The 14006-nt window shown below is 39.0% G+C and overlaps 1 protein-coding gene across 1 annotated transcript; it reads right to left on the bottom strand.

Moving 5' to 3' along the window:
• Positions 1-115: 115 nt before the first annotated feature.
• Positions 116-12389, bottom strand: LOC113134173 (MAM and LDL-receptor class A domain-containing protein 2). The gene is made up of 32 exons (XM_026313409.1): positions 12264-12389; positions 11539-11667; positions 11308-11410; positions 11056-11221; positions 9182-9398; positions 8963-9094; positions 8663-8787; positions 8002-8239; positions 7562-7830; positions 7186-7276; positions 6963-7103; positions 6544-6675; positions 6095-6228; positions 5811-5982; positions 5274-5393; positions 4920-5074; positions 4592-4687; positions 4333-4423; positions 4131-4250; positions 3690-3792; positions 3447-3597; positions 3107-3326; positions 2855-2978; positions 2335-2464; positions 2157-2235; positions 1906-2061; positions 1489-1614; positions 1180-1395; positions 966-1085; positions 629-733; positions 394-482; positions 116-121 (listed from the first exon to the last, which is right to left on the bottom strand). Exons 1-32 carry the CDS (start codon positions 12376-12378, stop codon positions 116-118), a joined length of 4371 nt encoding a protein of 1456 aa, XP_026169194.1. The 5' UTR covers positions 12379-12389.
• Positions 12390-14006: the final 1617 nt, after the last annotated feature.

Here is a 14006-nt window from a genome sequence, read left to right as displayed (position 1 = left end):
AGACTGCAGTGTCCTGGACCGGGCTGTCAGTCTGCCTACAGCATCATCCAGGCTAAAGTAGAAGAATATCACCTAGATATAGATGAAGTATTGAACATAGAAAAAAATTAATACCTTATATCTAAGAGAGAGGAACAGTCATCAACATAAGTAATATAGTGATAGTAGAGATATAAACATAAACTGCATAATAGATGTGCAGCAAGGTAAAACTTCTGAATGCTTTTAATTACTACAGCCAACAAATACAGATAATTATGATGAATCTGAGGATTCAAAACACACTAGATGTACATTCATCTAGATCTAATGTATACACTGTTTTGAATTTTAATGCATTATTCCTAGACAGATCCAGCCAACATAGTCCATAAGCACACTCAGTGTACTCACAGTGCAGTTAGTGCTGGGCAGTAAAGTTTTGGAGAGAGTCTCTGATACCTGGGCCTTCTTGGACAAAGTCCCAGGGATGATGTAGTGTCCTGTATAATAATACACAACATAAAGTGTAGCACTGGTAATTGTAGATAAATTGTCTGAATGACATTATACTTCTTGCAAATTAAGATATTCAAATGAAAGAGCACAGGGATTATTCCTCTGCCAAATGATTCAGGGAGTCTAATACCTGCAGCAGAGTTGTGGGTGTGATCTCTGGGAGGCCCATGGTTGGGCCAGGCCTCCTGTCCTCTGCAATGCATCCACTCAGCTCCAGGTGTGTCCACATCACTGTCTGCCCAGGAACACAGGCCTTGTTCAAAGCTACAACGCTCCACCTCACCTTTTTTTTTTTTATCATCACATAACACAGGAGTAAAAGTCAAAAAACAATTATTACAAATAATAAACAGAATAACAGCCAAACACAGAAATGTGTCATGCCAATTTTGAAATGTGTATCTACAGACAGTATATGAAGATGAATATTAATAAACCTTAACCATTCAAACAATGTGATATCTCACCGCAATTGTTCTCATCAGACCAGTCCCCACAGTCATCGCTGAAGTCACACACCTGAGTATGCTCCACACAAACACTATTGTTGCATATAAACATACTCTCTGGACACAACGGTTGGGGCTCTGAAAAGGAAACAAAAAAATATTTTATGAATATAAGTCAGCTTAAAAAAAAGTGGACAGCTGAATCAAAATGTAGAGTATCAAAGCAGCCTACCAGGCAGGATGCAGTTGGTGAAATTTATGTCATCAATGGCAATGTGTCCAGGACTGCTGAAGGTCCTGGAGGATTCAAACAGAACAGTGAAGTCCTGAGGGATTCGACCAATCATTACCTCACCATGTTGCCACAAATCTCCATTGTTACCAGAAAGCCACCACAGTGTGGTAGTCCTGGAACCCTCTTTTACCAACACATTCAGCTTTTCAGTGCCTGAAACCGCATACAGAGTAAAAGAAACACACATGCTAACATGCATATGAAGGGAGCATGACTTTTTTATGGCTGCACACATATAAAACATACCTTCTCCATACATGTTGTAGTAGAAATGTAGTGTGCAAGTGGCACTGGCCTGTTTCATGGTGGGACTTTGCAAGGCTGCAGGGCTCATTTGAGCTCCTTGATCAGACTCTACTGCTATGTACCAACCTGGAACCCAAAAGCACAACGCTTTATTATTTCAACGCACTGTCAGCAGTAAAGCAGTGGCAGATATATTACACTAACAAGATTGAAAAGTTGTGAAAAGAGATTTTGTGGCAGTTTTGGGTTTTTGGAGAGGATTGGACATCCTCCTCCAACAGTTTTCCAGCATATATATAAGTGACTGCCCAACATTATGACACAGTAGATTCTATCTAACTGTAAAGTGGCTTGGATTCAGAACACCTGTCCCATTGTAGATAAAGGAGGCATAAGAGGGAGTGTCTGTGGTCCTACCCAGTTCAGTGCCCAGAGTATGGTCTACAGAGGGTCCAGCGCTCTCACTAGTATTCCTTCCCCTCGCCCACTGAAACTGGCCAGCGCTCACGTCCTCCCAACCACATGAGTCATTTTCAAATGAGCAACCCCCAAATCCCAAACTTGTCCCATTTACTATGAAAAAAGAATACAGCTTTAAAGGTTACTATCACAAAACATATTTCATGAATAAACTACAGGAATAAAAAACACAAACACAATAAAAATACCTTGACAAAGGCCTGATGTGAGACTGATGTCATCAATAGCAATAAAGCCTTTGTTGTTAGTCTCTGCCTCAATCAGCACCTAAACATGAGGTGGTGAAGGGAATATCACAGATAAAACATCCATTCTTTCTGTTACGTTTAGGTTCTAATTTTTACCACCACACTAGTTCTATGGTACCTGGAAAGGACTGGTTCTCTCTACAGACTGAGAGAACCTGCTCCACTCGTGTTCACTGCTGTTGCTGTGGAACATCAGCTCTTCCTTCGTTGGCCCTGTTCGCAGGTACACTCGCAATGTCCCAGAGTCACTGACAAGCCACAAATAAATGTTACATTATGGTTTGAGAAACACCTTCTGTTAGTTTAACCAAAAAAACATTTGTTTGCTTCCTAAAATTATTTTCCAAAAACTCTTTACTGTGTTCTATCAATTTGCAAAAACACGTTTATCACTAATAAAAATACCTTTACCACTACCACACAGATCTATGTTGTAAAGCATGAACTCTGACACAAAATTTTCTCAGTGGTGCACAAAGTGGGGCAGGTGATTCATGTCTAAATGACATTTGTACACACTTCCTGAGGAAGTCAATGAGGAAACTAAACAGGATAAACAGGATAAAGTGCATCCTCTGCATTGTCACATACTGGTGGGTGCAAAAAGTGAGGTGATTTTGTAATTGTTTATTGCTGACCTGCTGTCCATATGGTACCATAAGGTGAGACAGGAGGGGAATTCTGTCAGTTGGATCCACTCTGACACTACCTGTGCTAGACTGCTGTGGTTTTGGTGCCTTGCGGAGCTCAGCAAGAACCAACCTACATTACGTAAAAGAAGACGACAAAATCTTTAAAAACAAATCAGTAAGAGTTATATCTGAAAAATGTCTGCTCAAGTGGCATTTTCATGTTTCTTCTATTATACTACAGTGCATCTGAGATTATACCCTCTGGGCTCTGAGTGGTGTGGTCTGTGGGTGGACCCTGGTAGCCCCCATTGGCTAGCACCCAGTCATGTCCATTTTCTTTGTGGATGTTGACCCAGCTGCACTGTCCAGACTCAAAGTCACAGCTGCCTAAAGGACTGCAGGCCCCATCCCTCAAAGAAATATCATCTAGTTTCACTGTAGTATTAGTGCCTGGCACATAGTCTGCTTTAAATGCTACCTGGTGAAGGACATGATTTGTTTTAGGTATCATCTTACAGGAATGAGATGCAGTTTAGCCACAAGCTTTGAAAAAGACTGTGCAGAAGAAAATGGAAAGGTGTCATTCTAAAAAGCTCACATGGAATTTTGCAGGAGAGGACACAGTGACCTCTGCCACCTCCCAGCCTGTAGAAGGCACTCCAGACCGCTGCCAGAGGACATCACCTGGTTCCTCATTTTTCAGCACATGGACAGCAATGCTGTTAGAGAAAACTGCAGGTAACCAGTACCTGAACAAATACAGTACACACACAAACAGTAACATTAAAATCCATATCTGACAACATTGTGTAAATGTTTGTGGCGGCAGTACTGGACTCACCAGAAGCGTACACACATCTCTGCAGCTGAAGTGAGCTGTGGTGTGAGCAGCTGAGCTACCTCAGTTTGTGTAGAGGTTGAGATCTTCACAGCCATGTAGAAACCTACAAGAAGGACACAGTAAAAAATACAAATACAGTTTTAAATAATATATAATACAGTGAGTTTTTCCATCAGCAGAACTGACACATTTGTTAATTTTGATCATTGCAGAGCAAGCTTTTTTTATATTTGCATGTTCCCTCATTTCATGTTGCCTCAACTCAATTGCAAGAGCTACGTTACATGCCATATGAACAAGGTACTAGAAAAATGAGTCAAATGCGCAAATGAGGTTAAGAATCTCCACTTACACTAGCAGTTATGTGAGGCTAGACTAAAGCACTGGCTTGAGCTACTCTCTAAAGTGTGTTTGTTTGTAACTCCCCAGTTTTCTACTCACCATTTTCAGTTCCATAGGTGTGATCCATGTGATGTTTTGTTGCCCTTTTGCGAACCCAACGACCCCTATGACTGACATCATTCTCAAATCCACATAAACTGGAATCAAAGCCACACACATCTGGAATGATGTAACAAAAGGCAGAGCTGTAATAATCTTTAGTATATCTTGACTTTATGTGAACATTAGGCAGGAGTCTTACTCTGAATACTGCAGACCCCCTCTCTCACTATAATGTCATCAATAGCGATAAATCCTTGGCTGTTGGTGTTTCTATGACCAATGAACATCAGCTGTGGAAGAAGGAGGAATGCAAATAGCATCTTCTATTACAAAGAAAGTGTTTATAAAAGCTGATTTTGTGTTTGTGTAGCCTATCTGTACAATTGCTTATTCAGGTGAAATAGGCCTGTGCTTATTTGGGCAGTTACACCAACATGAATGTTTGTGTTAAACTGTACCTCTATGGTGTTGTTCATGCTGATGGTTACTTGTGCGTTCATCCACTCTGGATTCTGGGTCCCTTGGCGAGTCCAGACTAAAACTTCAGATGATTTCTAGAACAAAGCAAGTCATTGTTCTGTAGCTCTAAAGTACTGCCATAGTAAACAAATCCTGTAATGGAAGGTTTGCAGTAGCACGTTTTAAATTGAATCACCCGCTAAATATGTGATCAAACAAGTTATTAGTCTTTCTGCCTGGATGTTGTGTGCATGTAATGTGAAAGCAAATTTCCCTCTGGGGACAACAAAGACATGCATAGACATATAAGCCAGCTAAGGTACATACTGTCTTAACCAGCAGGTCCAGGGTGGACACTGAAGGCCCGAGCATATAGTACCAGAATCCAACACATATGTGTGCTGTAAGATTGATGACAGGAACAGAGATGACTGCTCTCTGGTTATCCTCAGATCCAGATCCATGTACCATTATAAAGAAACCTTAGTAGACAAAGAAAACACAGAGGAATTCATCCAGTTTCTGCATTTTTGCTTGAAAATTTACATTTTCTGATGCTTTTACCACATAAAGCAATGTATCAAAAAACATTTTTTAAAACACAAACATTAGGTATAAAGACACCTGATGTTTTTTTGTAGCACCAGTAGTAATGCTCATATTAATGTTAACAGTCAATACCTTTATTATTTCCTACAGTATGATCATACTGAGGTCCATCCCATGGCTGAATGACCTGAAGTCCACTACTGAGAGCCCATGTGAAATCACCACTATCCCCCTGGCCCCAACTACAAAAACCTGTTTTACAAGATAAAAGTTGAATCTTATTGTAATTGTGTCTTAAAATACTGTATGAGAAATATAGACCAAGAAAAAACAGACGACATAATATTTACTTTTTATATGATGATACATCTAGTTATCAAGTCTAAATTATGCAAGTGCAGCAAAAACACCTCAGAATGTTGTGTTGAGTACATTTTAGACAGATATAGCTGTAATTGATGTAATTGCTTCAAAAACTGTTGAGAGTAACACTTATATCTGCCATGTCAAACATCCTACAGTCAGTTGATTAATCACTCATCACTTTTTCTGACACAGACCTTAAGCACTTTTATAAAAGATGTTAAAATGACTAATGATCTTCTAAGCTCAGCAGCAAGCCATGACATGAAGGAATTATTCAGGCATTCAGAGCTTTCCCAGGGTTACCTTGTTCAAAGGAGCAGTCCATGGCAGAGGCTGAAGCAGATGTTGTCATAGTGGCAGGGTTTGGTGTAGTGATCAGGGTAATGTCATGGCAAGACTTACCCCTGATCACATGGATATCATCCAGGGCAAAGCTTCCATCCTTTGACCCAGGACAGCTGGCTTGTAAAACAATCTGTGATAAAGGACAATTTCTTATTTAGAGTGATTTTTTAAATTTTTTTACAGTTGATATTTTCAGAATATATTCAACACTGTATATTATCAAGTTATATATGCTGTTTTACCTGGTGAGGACCCGATGAAGAGTAATCCACCCTGTCTTTGATCCATGTGTCGTTCATGTATCCACTTGTATTCCACACAGAACGCAGTCCAGTAGTCTCATTCAGAAAAACTGTCAGTGTAACATATGAGGGCCCTGAAAGTAGCACAAAAAAACCATCAGGTGCCTGACATTTATTGGCAAGATTGGAAAAAGATGGATAGAGTGATAAGCAAATTAAGATTTACTAAAACATTTTGCAAATGTTACAAAGTTCTTCACTAACAAAATGCATCAAACAGTATAAAGAAATAGACATATCTCCTGCTACATGCACAATAATGTTAATCAGGATGAGACAACAGACAAATGAGTTGGGTTCACAGTAAAAACATACAGCATGTAATGTCAACAACATGTTCATTTTTTAACAACATTTGTTTTAACCAACCAAAACTAGAAAACACTCACTGTTTGTTAACCACCCTCGGGCATAGTGCCAGAACTCCAGACAAGCTCTATCTACAGCCGCCATTGTCTCACTCTCCAGTCGGGCGATATCTTCAGTGTTAGATGTAGAGGACACAAAGAAAGCAAAGTGGCCTGTACAGAGAAATAAAACAATAACATCCACGCATTACTAAAAATATTATTCAAATGTAACATCTTACTTAGATGCTTTACCTACAAATATATTCCAAATAAGACTATACATTTTAAGCATTTAAAGCTTAACTGGCAAGTGTTAAGACATTCAAAGTAATCCCTAAAAGTGTCCCTGTATGTTCCGTGTCAAATATAAGATTCCAGTTGTGCTCCCCAGTTTGTGAACTGCAAAATGCCACACTCATTATGATGATGGTAGCTACAGTATATGTGTGGTGACTTACCTAGAGAAGTACCTGTGGAGTGATCCCTTCTTGGGACCAAATTACCCTTACTACCGCCTGATAACCAGTCCCAGGCCACTCCAGACTCTGCTGGAGGACTGTTCACCCAACCGCAGAAATCCATCTCAAAGTCACAAAACCCTGTATGAAATGGGACACACACGTTTATCTTTCAACTATTTTTTTTTCACTTTGCAGCATGAACTTCCTAGTGGTCACTAACCTGGTGGGGCACAAGCATTATTCAGGACAGTGAGGTCGTCGATGGAAATATCCCTGCTCAACCCATCTCCAACCACTGCCTCAAAAATCACCTGTCAACCAGAGTAAGAGTTTTAACTTGGAAGACAACCTGTGACTTTTTTTTTTTTAATAAATAAACTTTAGTTATGTAGCACTTTTCACAAACAATAGCTACAGAAAGTAAAAAGTAAAAAGGTGGACAACAAAATATACAAAAATGTGTGCATCAAATGCACAAACCACATAAATAAACTAAAAAGCTTAAAAAAAAAAAAAAAGCCAAAAAAACTTTTGGTTTTAAGATGCTTTTGAAAAATGAGCACCAATTTGACATTTTTTGGGGAGTCATCACTTACCTGATATGAGGCACCAGGACTGAAAAGTGTCACTCTCCCATGTCTCCAGTGCTTCCCCTGATCACCACTTCTGTTCCACAGTTGGATGGGATCTCTGTGAGTGTTAGGAGTTTGAAGGTAAACACTGAGTTCACCCACCCCACTGCCCTCCATGTAGTACCAGAACATGAGACATTCCCCATCAGGAGGGGTAGGCTCCATCACCGCAGTCATTATTGCACCTTTGGACCCCACAGGTTGTCTCCACAACTGGGCACTCAGGTAATAACCTACACATAAGATGAAATATAAACACATTGATTTTTATTTGCATGATTTCTCCAGGGTTCACCCCTAATTTTGGTAAGAACACAATGAGCAAACACCCACATATACGTTTTTTATATTTTTTAAATTTACTGTAGATTAGAGAGATAGGACTGTTTGAAGGAGTTGCAAACCTTGCTGTGTTCCCAATGTGTGATCTGTGGCAGGGCCTGAAGAGTTGGCAGGCTGGGACATCCCTGTGATCCGACTCCAAGTGAAGTTTGAAGAGGGTTGGGGCAGAAGACCACAGAGGGAGCCCTGGAAGGTGCACTCTCTCTCAGGTGGGCAAGAGCCATTCCCAGTGCTGGACACTATTATGTCATCGATGGCTATGCTCCCTTGCTTACCACCCACAACAGCTTCTATAATAAACTGGAAAACAGCAGGAACTAATTGAAGTTTCAACACAAAGTTTACATTTTGTCATAGAACATATGTTTTTATTTGTTTTACAATTTGGTCAAGAAAAGTCAAAGAAATCGAAACCATAGCTCTCAAAACTGCAATAAGCTAATCCAATACTAAACAGCAATACAACAATACTAAATAAAAATACAGCAATATTAACTTTAAAAAAAACAGTATTGGAAAACAACACAGTACAAACAGCACAATATGGCAAAATCAAAATATTAGTTGTATTTGACAGAAACTTTAGCATCAAAATACATGATTATTATGGATAACAGGGGTATAAAGTTCTTCAGAAAATAAAATGTGTTATTCTAAAAACATTCCTTGAAATGATCTTGTTAGCAGCAGAGGAATATATACAAAAATGAGCAATAAAAATACCTGTATTGGTTTGGCACTGATGAACGTGAGATCAGCAAATCGCCATTTGTTTCCCTGGGTGCCGCTTCTCATCCACACAACGGCCTCTGGTTCACCAGAACGCTTTGCAATAAACATCAATGAACCTGATTACAAAATATTATTCAAATGTCATTCAATGTCCATTACAAACAAAATGGAGAGAAAAAAGTGATTAGAATTTTTAAGAACTGTATGGATTTTAAGAAATGCCAGAAGTAAGTTGTTTTCTACAAGTTTGATTGTATTTGAAAGTGTGACTATGGACAGTGAGGCACATACCAATGCTACTGCCAAATATGTGGTACCGGAAGCTCACACATATGACGTGACCCGCAGGTCGAGGGAAGCTGATGAGTCTGGCTGCTGATGAGGTATTTATATTAGGTGTAGCTGTTATGATCATGTAGTAGCCTGTGAAAGAAAAGACTTTAATTTCACCAAAACAATTCCAAACAAACTGCTGAAAACAATATCCATGTTTACTTTTAAGATATTCACCATTCTGTGATGGGTCTTCGTTAAATTTCTCTTTACTCCTTTTCCACAAAAGGTGGGCAGAATAGTCATGGTACCATGAACAGGTGTCCTTTTCAAAATCACAGGAGAGCTGGTCTGATCCTGCAGGGATGTCTCCCTCTCTACAGTTCTCAAAGCTGATATCGTCCAGCATGACGTCACTTCTTGCCATAAATGAAGGGCTGAATGAAAACAGCAGCTGTAGAAAGTGTTTTACTCTACATTTGCTCTGAAAAATCTGTATACATGTGACATTACACTTACATTATATTGAGAGATGCTTTTTGTCCAAAGCAACTAATTACAGTATGATCACTAACATTTACAGTGGTGTGAAAAAGTCTTGGCCCCCTTCCTGATTTATTTATTTTTTCTTGTCACACTTTAATGTTTCAGATCATCAAACAATTTAAAATATTAGTCAAAGATAACACAAGTAAACACATCATGCAGTTTTTAAATGAAGGTTTTTATTATTAAAGGAAAACAAAATCCAAAACTACATGGCCCTGTGTGAAAAAGTGTTTGCCCCCTAAACCCAATAACTGGTTGGACCACCCTTAGCAGCAACAACTGCAATCAAGCATTTGCGATAACTTGCAATGAGTCTGTTATAGCGCTGTGGAGGAATTTTGGCCCACTCATCTTTGCAGAATTGTTGTAATTCAGGCACATTGGAGGGTTTTCGGGCATGAACCGCCTTTTTAAGGTCATGCCACAGCATCTCAATTGGATTAAGGCCAGGACTTTGACTAGGCCACTCCAAAGTCTTCATTTTGTTTTTCTTCAGCCATTCAGAGGTGGACTTGCTGGTGTCCTGCTGCAGAACCCAAGTTCGCTTCAGCTAGAGGTCACGAACAGATTTTCTGGTAGACAGCAGAATTCATGGTTCCACTTATCACAGCAAGTCTTCCAGGTCCTGAAGCAGCAGAACAATCCCAGACCATCACACTACCACCACCATATTTTACTGTTGGTATGTTCTTTTTCTGAAATGTGGCGTTACTTTTACACCAGATGTAATGGGACACACACATTCCAAAGGGTTAAACTTTTGTCTCGTCAGTCCACAAAGTATTTTCCCAACAGTCTTGGGGATCATCAAGATGTTTTCTGGCAAAACTGAGACGAGCCTTTATGTTCTTTTTGCTCAGCAGCGGGGGGCAAACACTTTTTCACACAGGGACATGTAGTTTTGGATTTTGTTTTCCCCTAATAATAAAAACCTCCATTTAAAAACTGCATGATGTGTTTACTTGTGTTATCTTTGACTAATATTTAAATTTGTTTGATGATCTGAAACATTAAAATGTGACAAACATGCAAAAAAATAAGAAACGAGGAAGGGGGCCAACACTTTTTCACACCACTGTATGTGGATTGAAACTCCATCAAGAAAGAGCTCGACATAATTCACCATTAGTAATGTATGAGTAAAAACATGTTCAGTGCTCCAGTACTAGTGTTTATAGATGCATTTTTTATTGCTTGGAACAGGCAACTTCCCTGACTTCAGCATGGACCTCATTCCGCCATTGATCTACTGGAAAAAATTACAGGCACTATATTGATTCACCAGGGAGGAAATTAGGTGTTATAGAGAAACAGGAAACCAGATAAAGATACAATAAAATTTAGAGGTACAATAAAAATAAATTAATAAAAAAAACTCAGCAGAGCTACACTGTGAATCTAAATCTAAAGCTATTAAGATAATAAAATAAACAGAGTACGGTATTTAAAAAGTCAAGCTTAACCTCTTCCTCTAAGTAAACAGTTCAGATTGAACTGTGTGTCTCCAGCCAAATGTCATAAAAGATATTACTGTATATGTATATTATTGTATGTATACTAACCTTGTATCCTCCTAGCTGATTACCAATGAAGACTGTGGCATTCTCCCAACCATTTGTCTTACTTTTAGAAATATCCAGCAAGTCCTTCTCATCAGTGCCTCTGACCATTTTTACTTTAAAATGTGATGGTAGTGGTGACATGTCAATGTACATATGGTACCAAAAGCTGAAACATATTAACACTCAAATAATAAAAAATGTGACTGCCAATTTAGGACATTTCATGACAAATAGACAGACTGTTTTTTGTACCTGATCTGGCATCCCAGAGCTGCCTGTTTCTCAACTGAATACTCCAAATTAGCAGACGCAAGGAAACTACCTTCTTGTTTGCCATCTATATGCATTACATGTCCTGTGACCAACAAATAGCCAACAGTAAGATTATGATCGAGGCAATTTAAAATCCCACTGCATTTATTTGGATTAAATTATAAACAAAGTAATAGCAGACAGGGAACATGATGCAAGGGTAATATTTACCCCAAGAGCTTCCTGTGGTATGGTCCTGTCCAGGTACTGAGCTGATGTTTGCCATCTGCCACCTCCAGCTGTATGAAGGATCGCTGGTATCTTTCCAGCCACAAGTGTGATGTTCAAAGTCACATGAGCCTTACATAGGAGATGGGGAAAAATGGGAAATGTAAGCCAGAGAGTATTTGAACCCAAAAGTGTTTTTCTTCTCAGCAGCTTATTCTTCTCTTTGGTTTATCCTGAAAAAAGGATACCATGCATACAGGATAAAGGTCATTAAAAAGGTGCTGAACATAGATGGCAACTGGCACAGCCATGTGGTGGTTAGCAATGTTTCTTCACAGGGAGAAGGTTCTGGATTCACATCTTGTTTCTCCTCATGTCTGTGTCTGTTTTCACTTGGTGCTCTTGATTCCTCCCACTGTCCAAAGACATGCAGTTTGGGATTAGGCTAATTGGTGACTCATATATACCTGAAGGTGCAACTGTGAGTGTTAGTGACTGTCTGTCTCTATGTGTCGGTCCTGTGACTGGCAAACAGGTCAGGGTGTACCCCACCTCTCACCCAAGGTCAGCTGGACCCTGAGCATGCCAGGATAAGTGGTAGATGATGAATAGATGCACAGACAAAAAACAAATGCATTGAAAGTTGGCAAAACCTGACCAAAATCAACACTCAGGAAAAGTAACATCAAGTCTTCAGTTGAGAAAGTTCTTTAGAAAATTTAGCATACCACAAAACTCCTCTTCTGAGCAATTTTCAAAATGCTCTTTAAAATCACAGGTGTGTCGGGCATGAAGACATTCTCCAGATGTACAGTTGAACTCCCCGTCAGGAAAGGATAACATGGTGGTCAACACTACAGCAGAGAGCGTTTTATTACAGAGATAAGATTGCAGGGGTGAAATGACTAGAGCTTTGAATTCCAACATGACAATCTTTCTTTCTACACAGTTACACTACCAGATAACTACAAGCACTGACATTCTATAACACGTGCATTTTTAACCCACTACAGATATTACACAGATATTATTTTCATAGCTCATGTCAGTCAAAAGTCTTGTAACCCCTTTGACATCTTTATAGGCCTCTTATTTGACAAATATGCACATACAGTGAAGAACACTGATTTAGGGATAAAAATGATAAAGAAATGTTTTAGATTTAGTTTTGAAGACCCTTACCTGACAGCACAATTAATAATTTCTTCATGTCTGGGGAAAAAAAACAGATGTCACTTGGCAAGAAATCCAAAGGAGAGGCAAGATTCCTGAAGCATGTTTCCTATCCCAGTAACCCTCTGATTAATGGTTTTATCCTTAAATTACTGAAGTGCAACTTTTATTACAACAACTCAGATAAGGCCATGTGTTCTTATCAGAAAACCCCAGCTTAAAGTCCAGGCTATAAACCTCATGACCTTTCTCTTGCCTTACAGCTCATGAGCATGTCTCCAAATTGGTATATAGGGGAAGTGTTGATGTAGATTTTATTTTCTTTAAAGATGCTCTCCATATTACATATTCCATATTATGTATTATAATACATCTATATTAATATATAAAGATTTAACAGAAATCACTGTCATATCAAATTGGCTCTTCCTGTGAACCATATGTTGTCATGACCAAGCCTTAATGGATCCTCTCTGACTTTTCAACTGGGAGAAAATTTGATACTGCACACGCTCAGTGTTCATTTTACCAGCTGTAAAATAAATGTCTATAGTCGTAAAGTAAGGACTTTTGAAGGCAGCCTTAACACACACAAAAAAACTCCAAACCACTCTAAATGATATCTATCACAGGTGTCAGGCCACACATGTTAGGTGTGCAGACATCTGGCCAATGAAACTGGCAGTGACATCATTTTACAAACAGCAAACTATCAAAATGGCAGAACAAAGGTTTGTTTGCTTTTCAGACATAACTAATTCAGTCAGTGAAGTGAGACAAAATAGAGGCATTTCAATTTGTATTCAGTCACTATAAGTCATGTATAATGTGAGTTTATTAGTTTATATTGTGTACAGTGCTGCCATCAATTCAAGGCAGTACAAAGCAACACTAGTTGTGAGCCAAATGTGAAATGGAGTTAACACCTCACCAATTAGGCCTACACCAGTCAGGTCTTGGAGCATACCCACACATTTTCTCATTATGGATTATTTGCATTTTTTTTTTCATCACCTAACCCTTCTTTTTGTGAGCTGTCACTTTTTTTTGAGAAACTTTCCAAATAAATTTTTTGCATCTCAGTTAGTAATCATTGAGGTGAATTTGTTTTGCCTGGTCAGACTCCCTCCAAAACTACTACACAGGTTTATTTTTTTTGGCTTGTCTTCAGTTTAATTTCTCATTAAGTTCACTGTCCAGGTTTAAGCTGGGTTGTGACCAGTTATGGGTTGATCCATGATAGTCTCTGTGTTTGAGATTTCCAATTTTCAGTTTTTGCCTCAGTTTGTAGTTTGTTT

This window comes from Mastacembelus armatus, chromosome 17, assembly GCF_900324485.2.
Source record: "Mastacembelus armatus chromosome 17, fMasArm1.2, whole genome shotgun sequence".
Classification (NCBI taxonomy): domain Eukaryota; kingdom Metazoa; phylum Chordata; class Actinopteri; order Synbranchiformes; family Mastacembelidae; genus Mastacembelus; species Mastacembelus armatus.
This window is presented reverse-complemented; position numbering and strand designations above follow the sequence as displayed.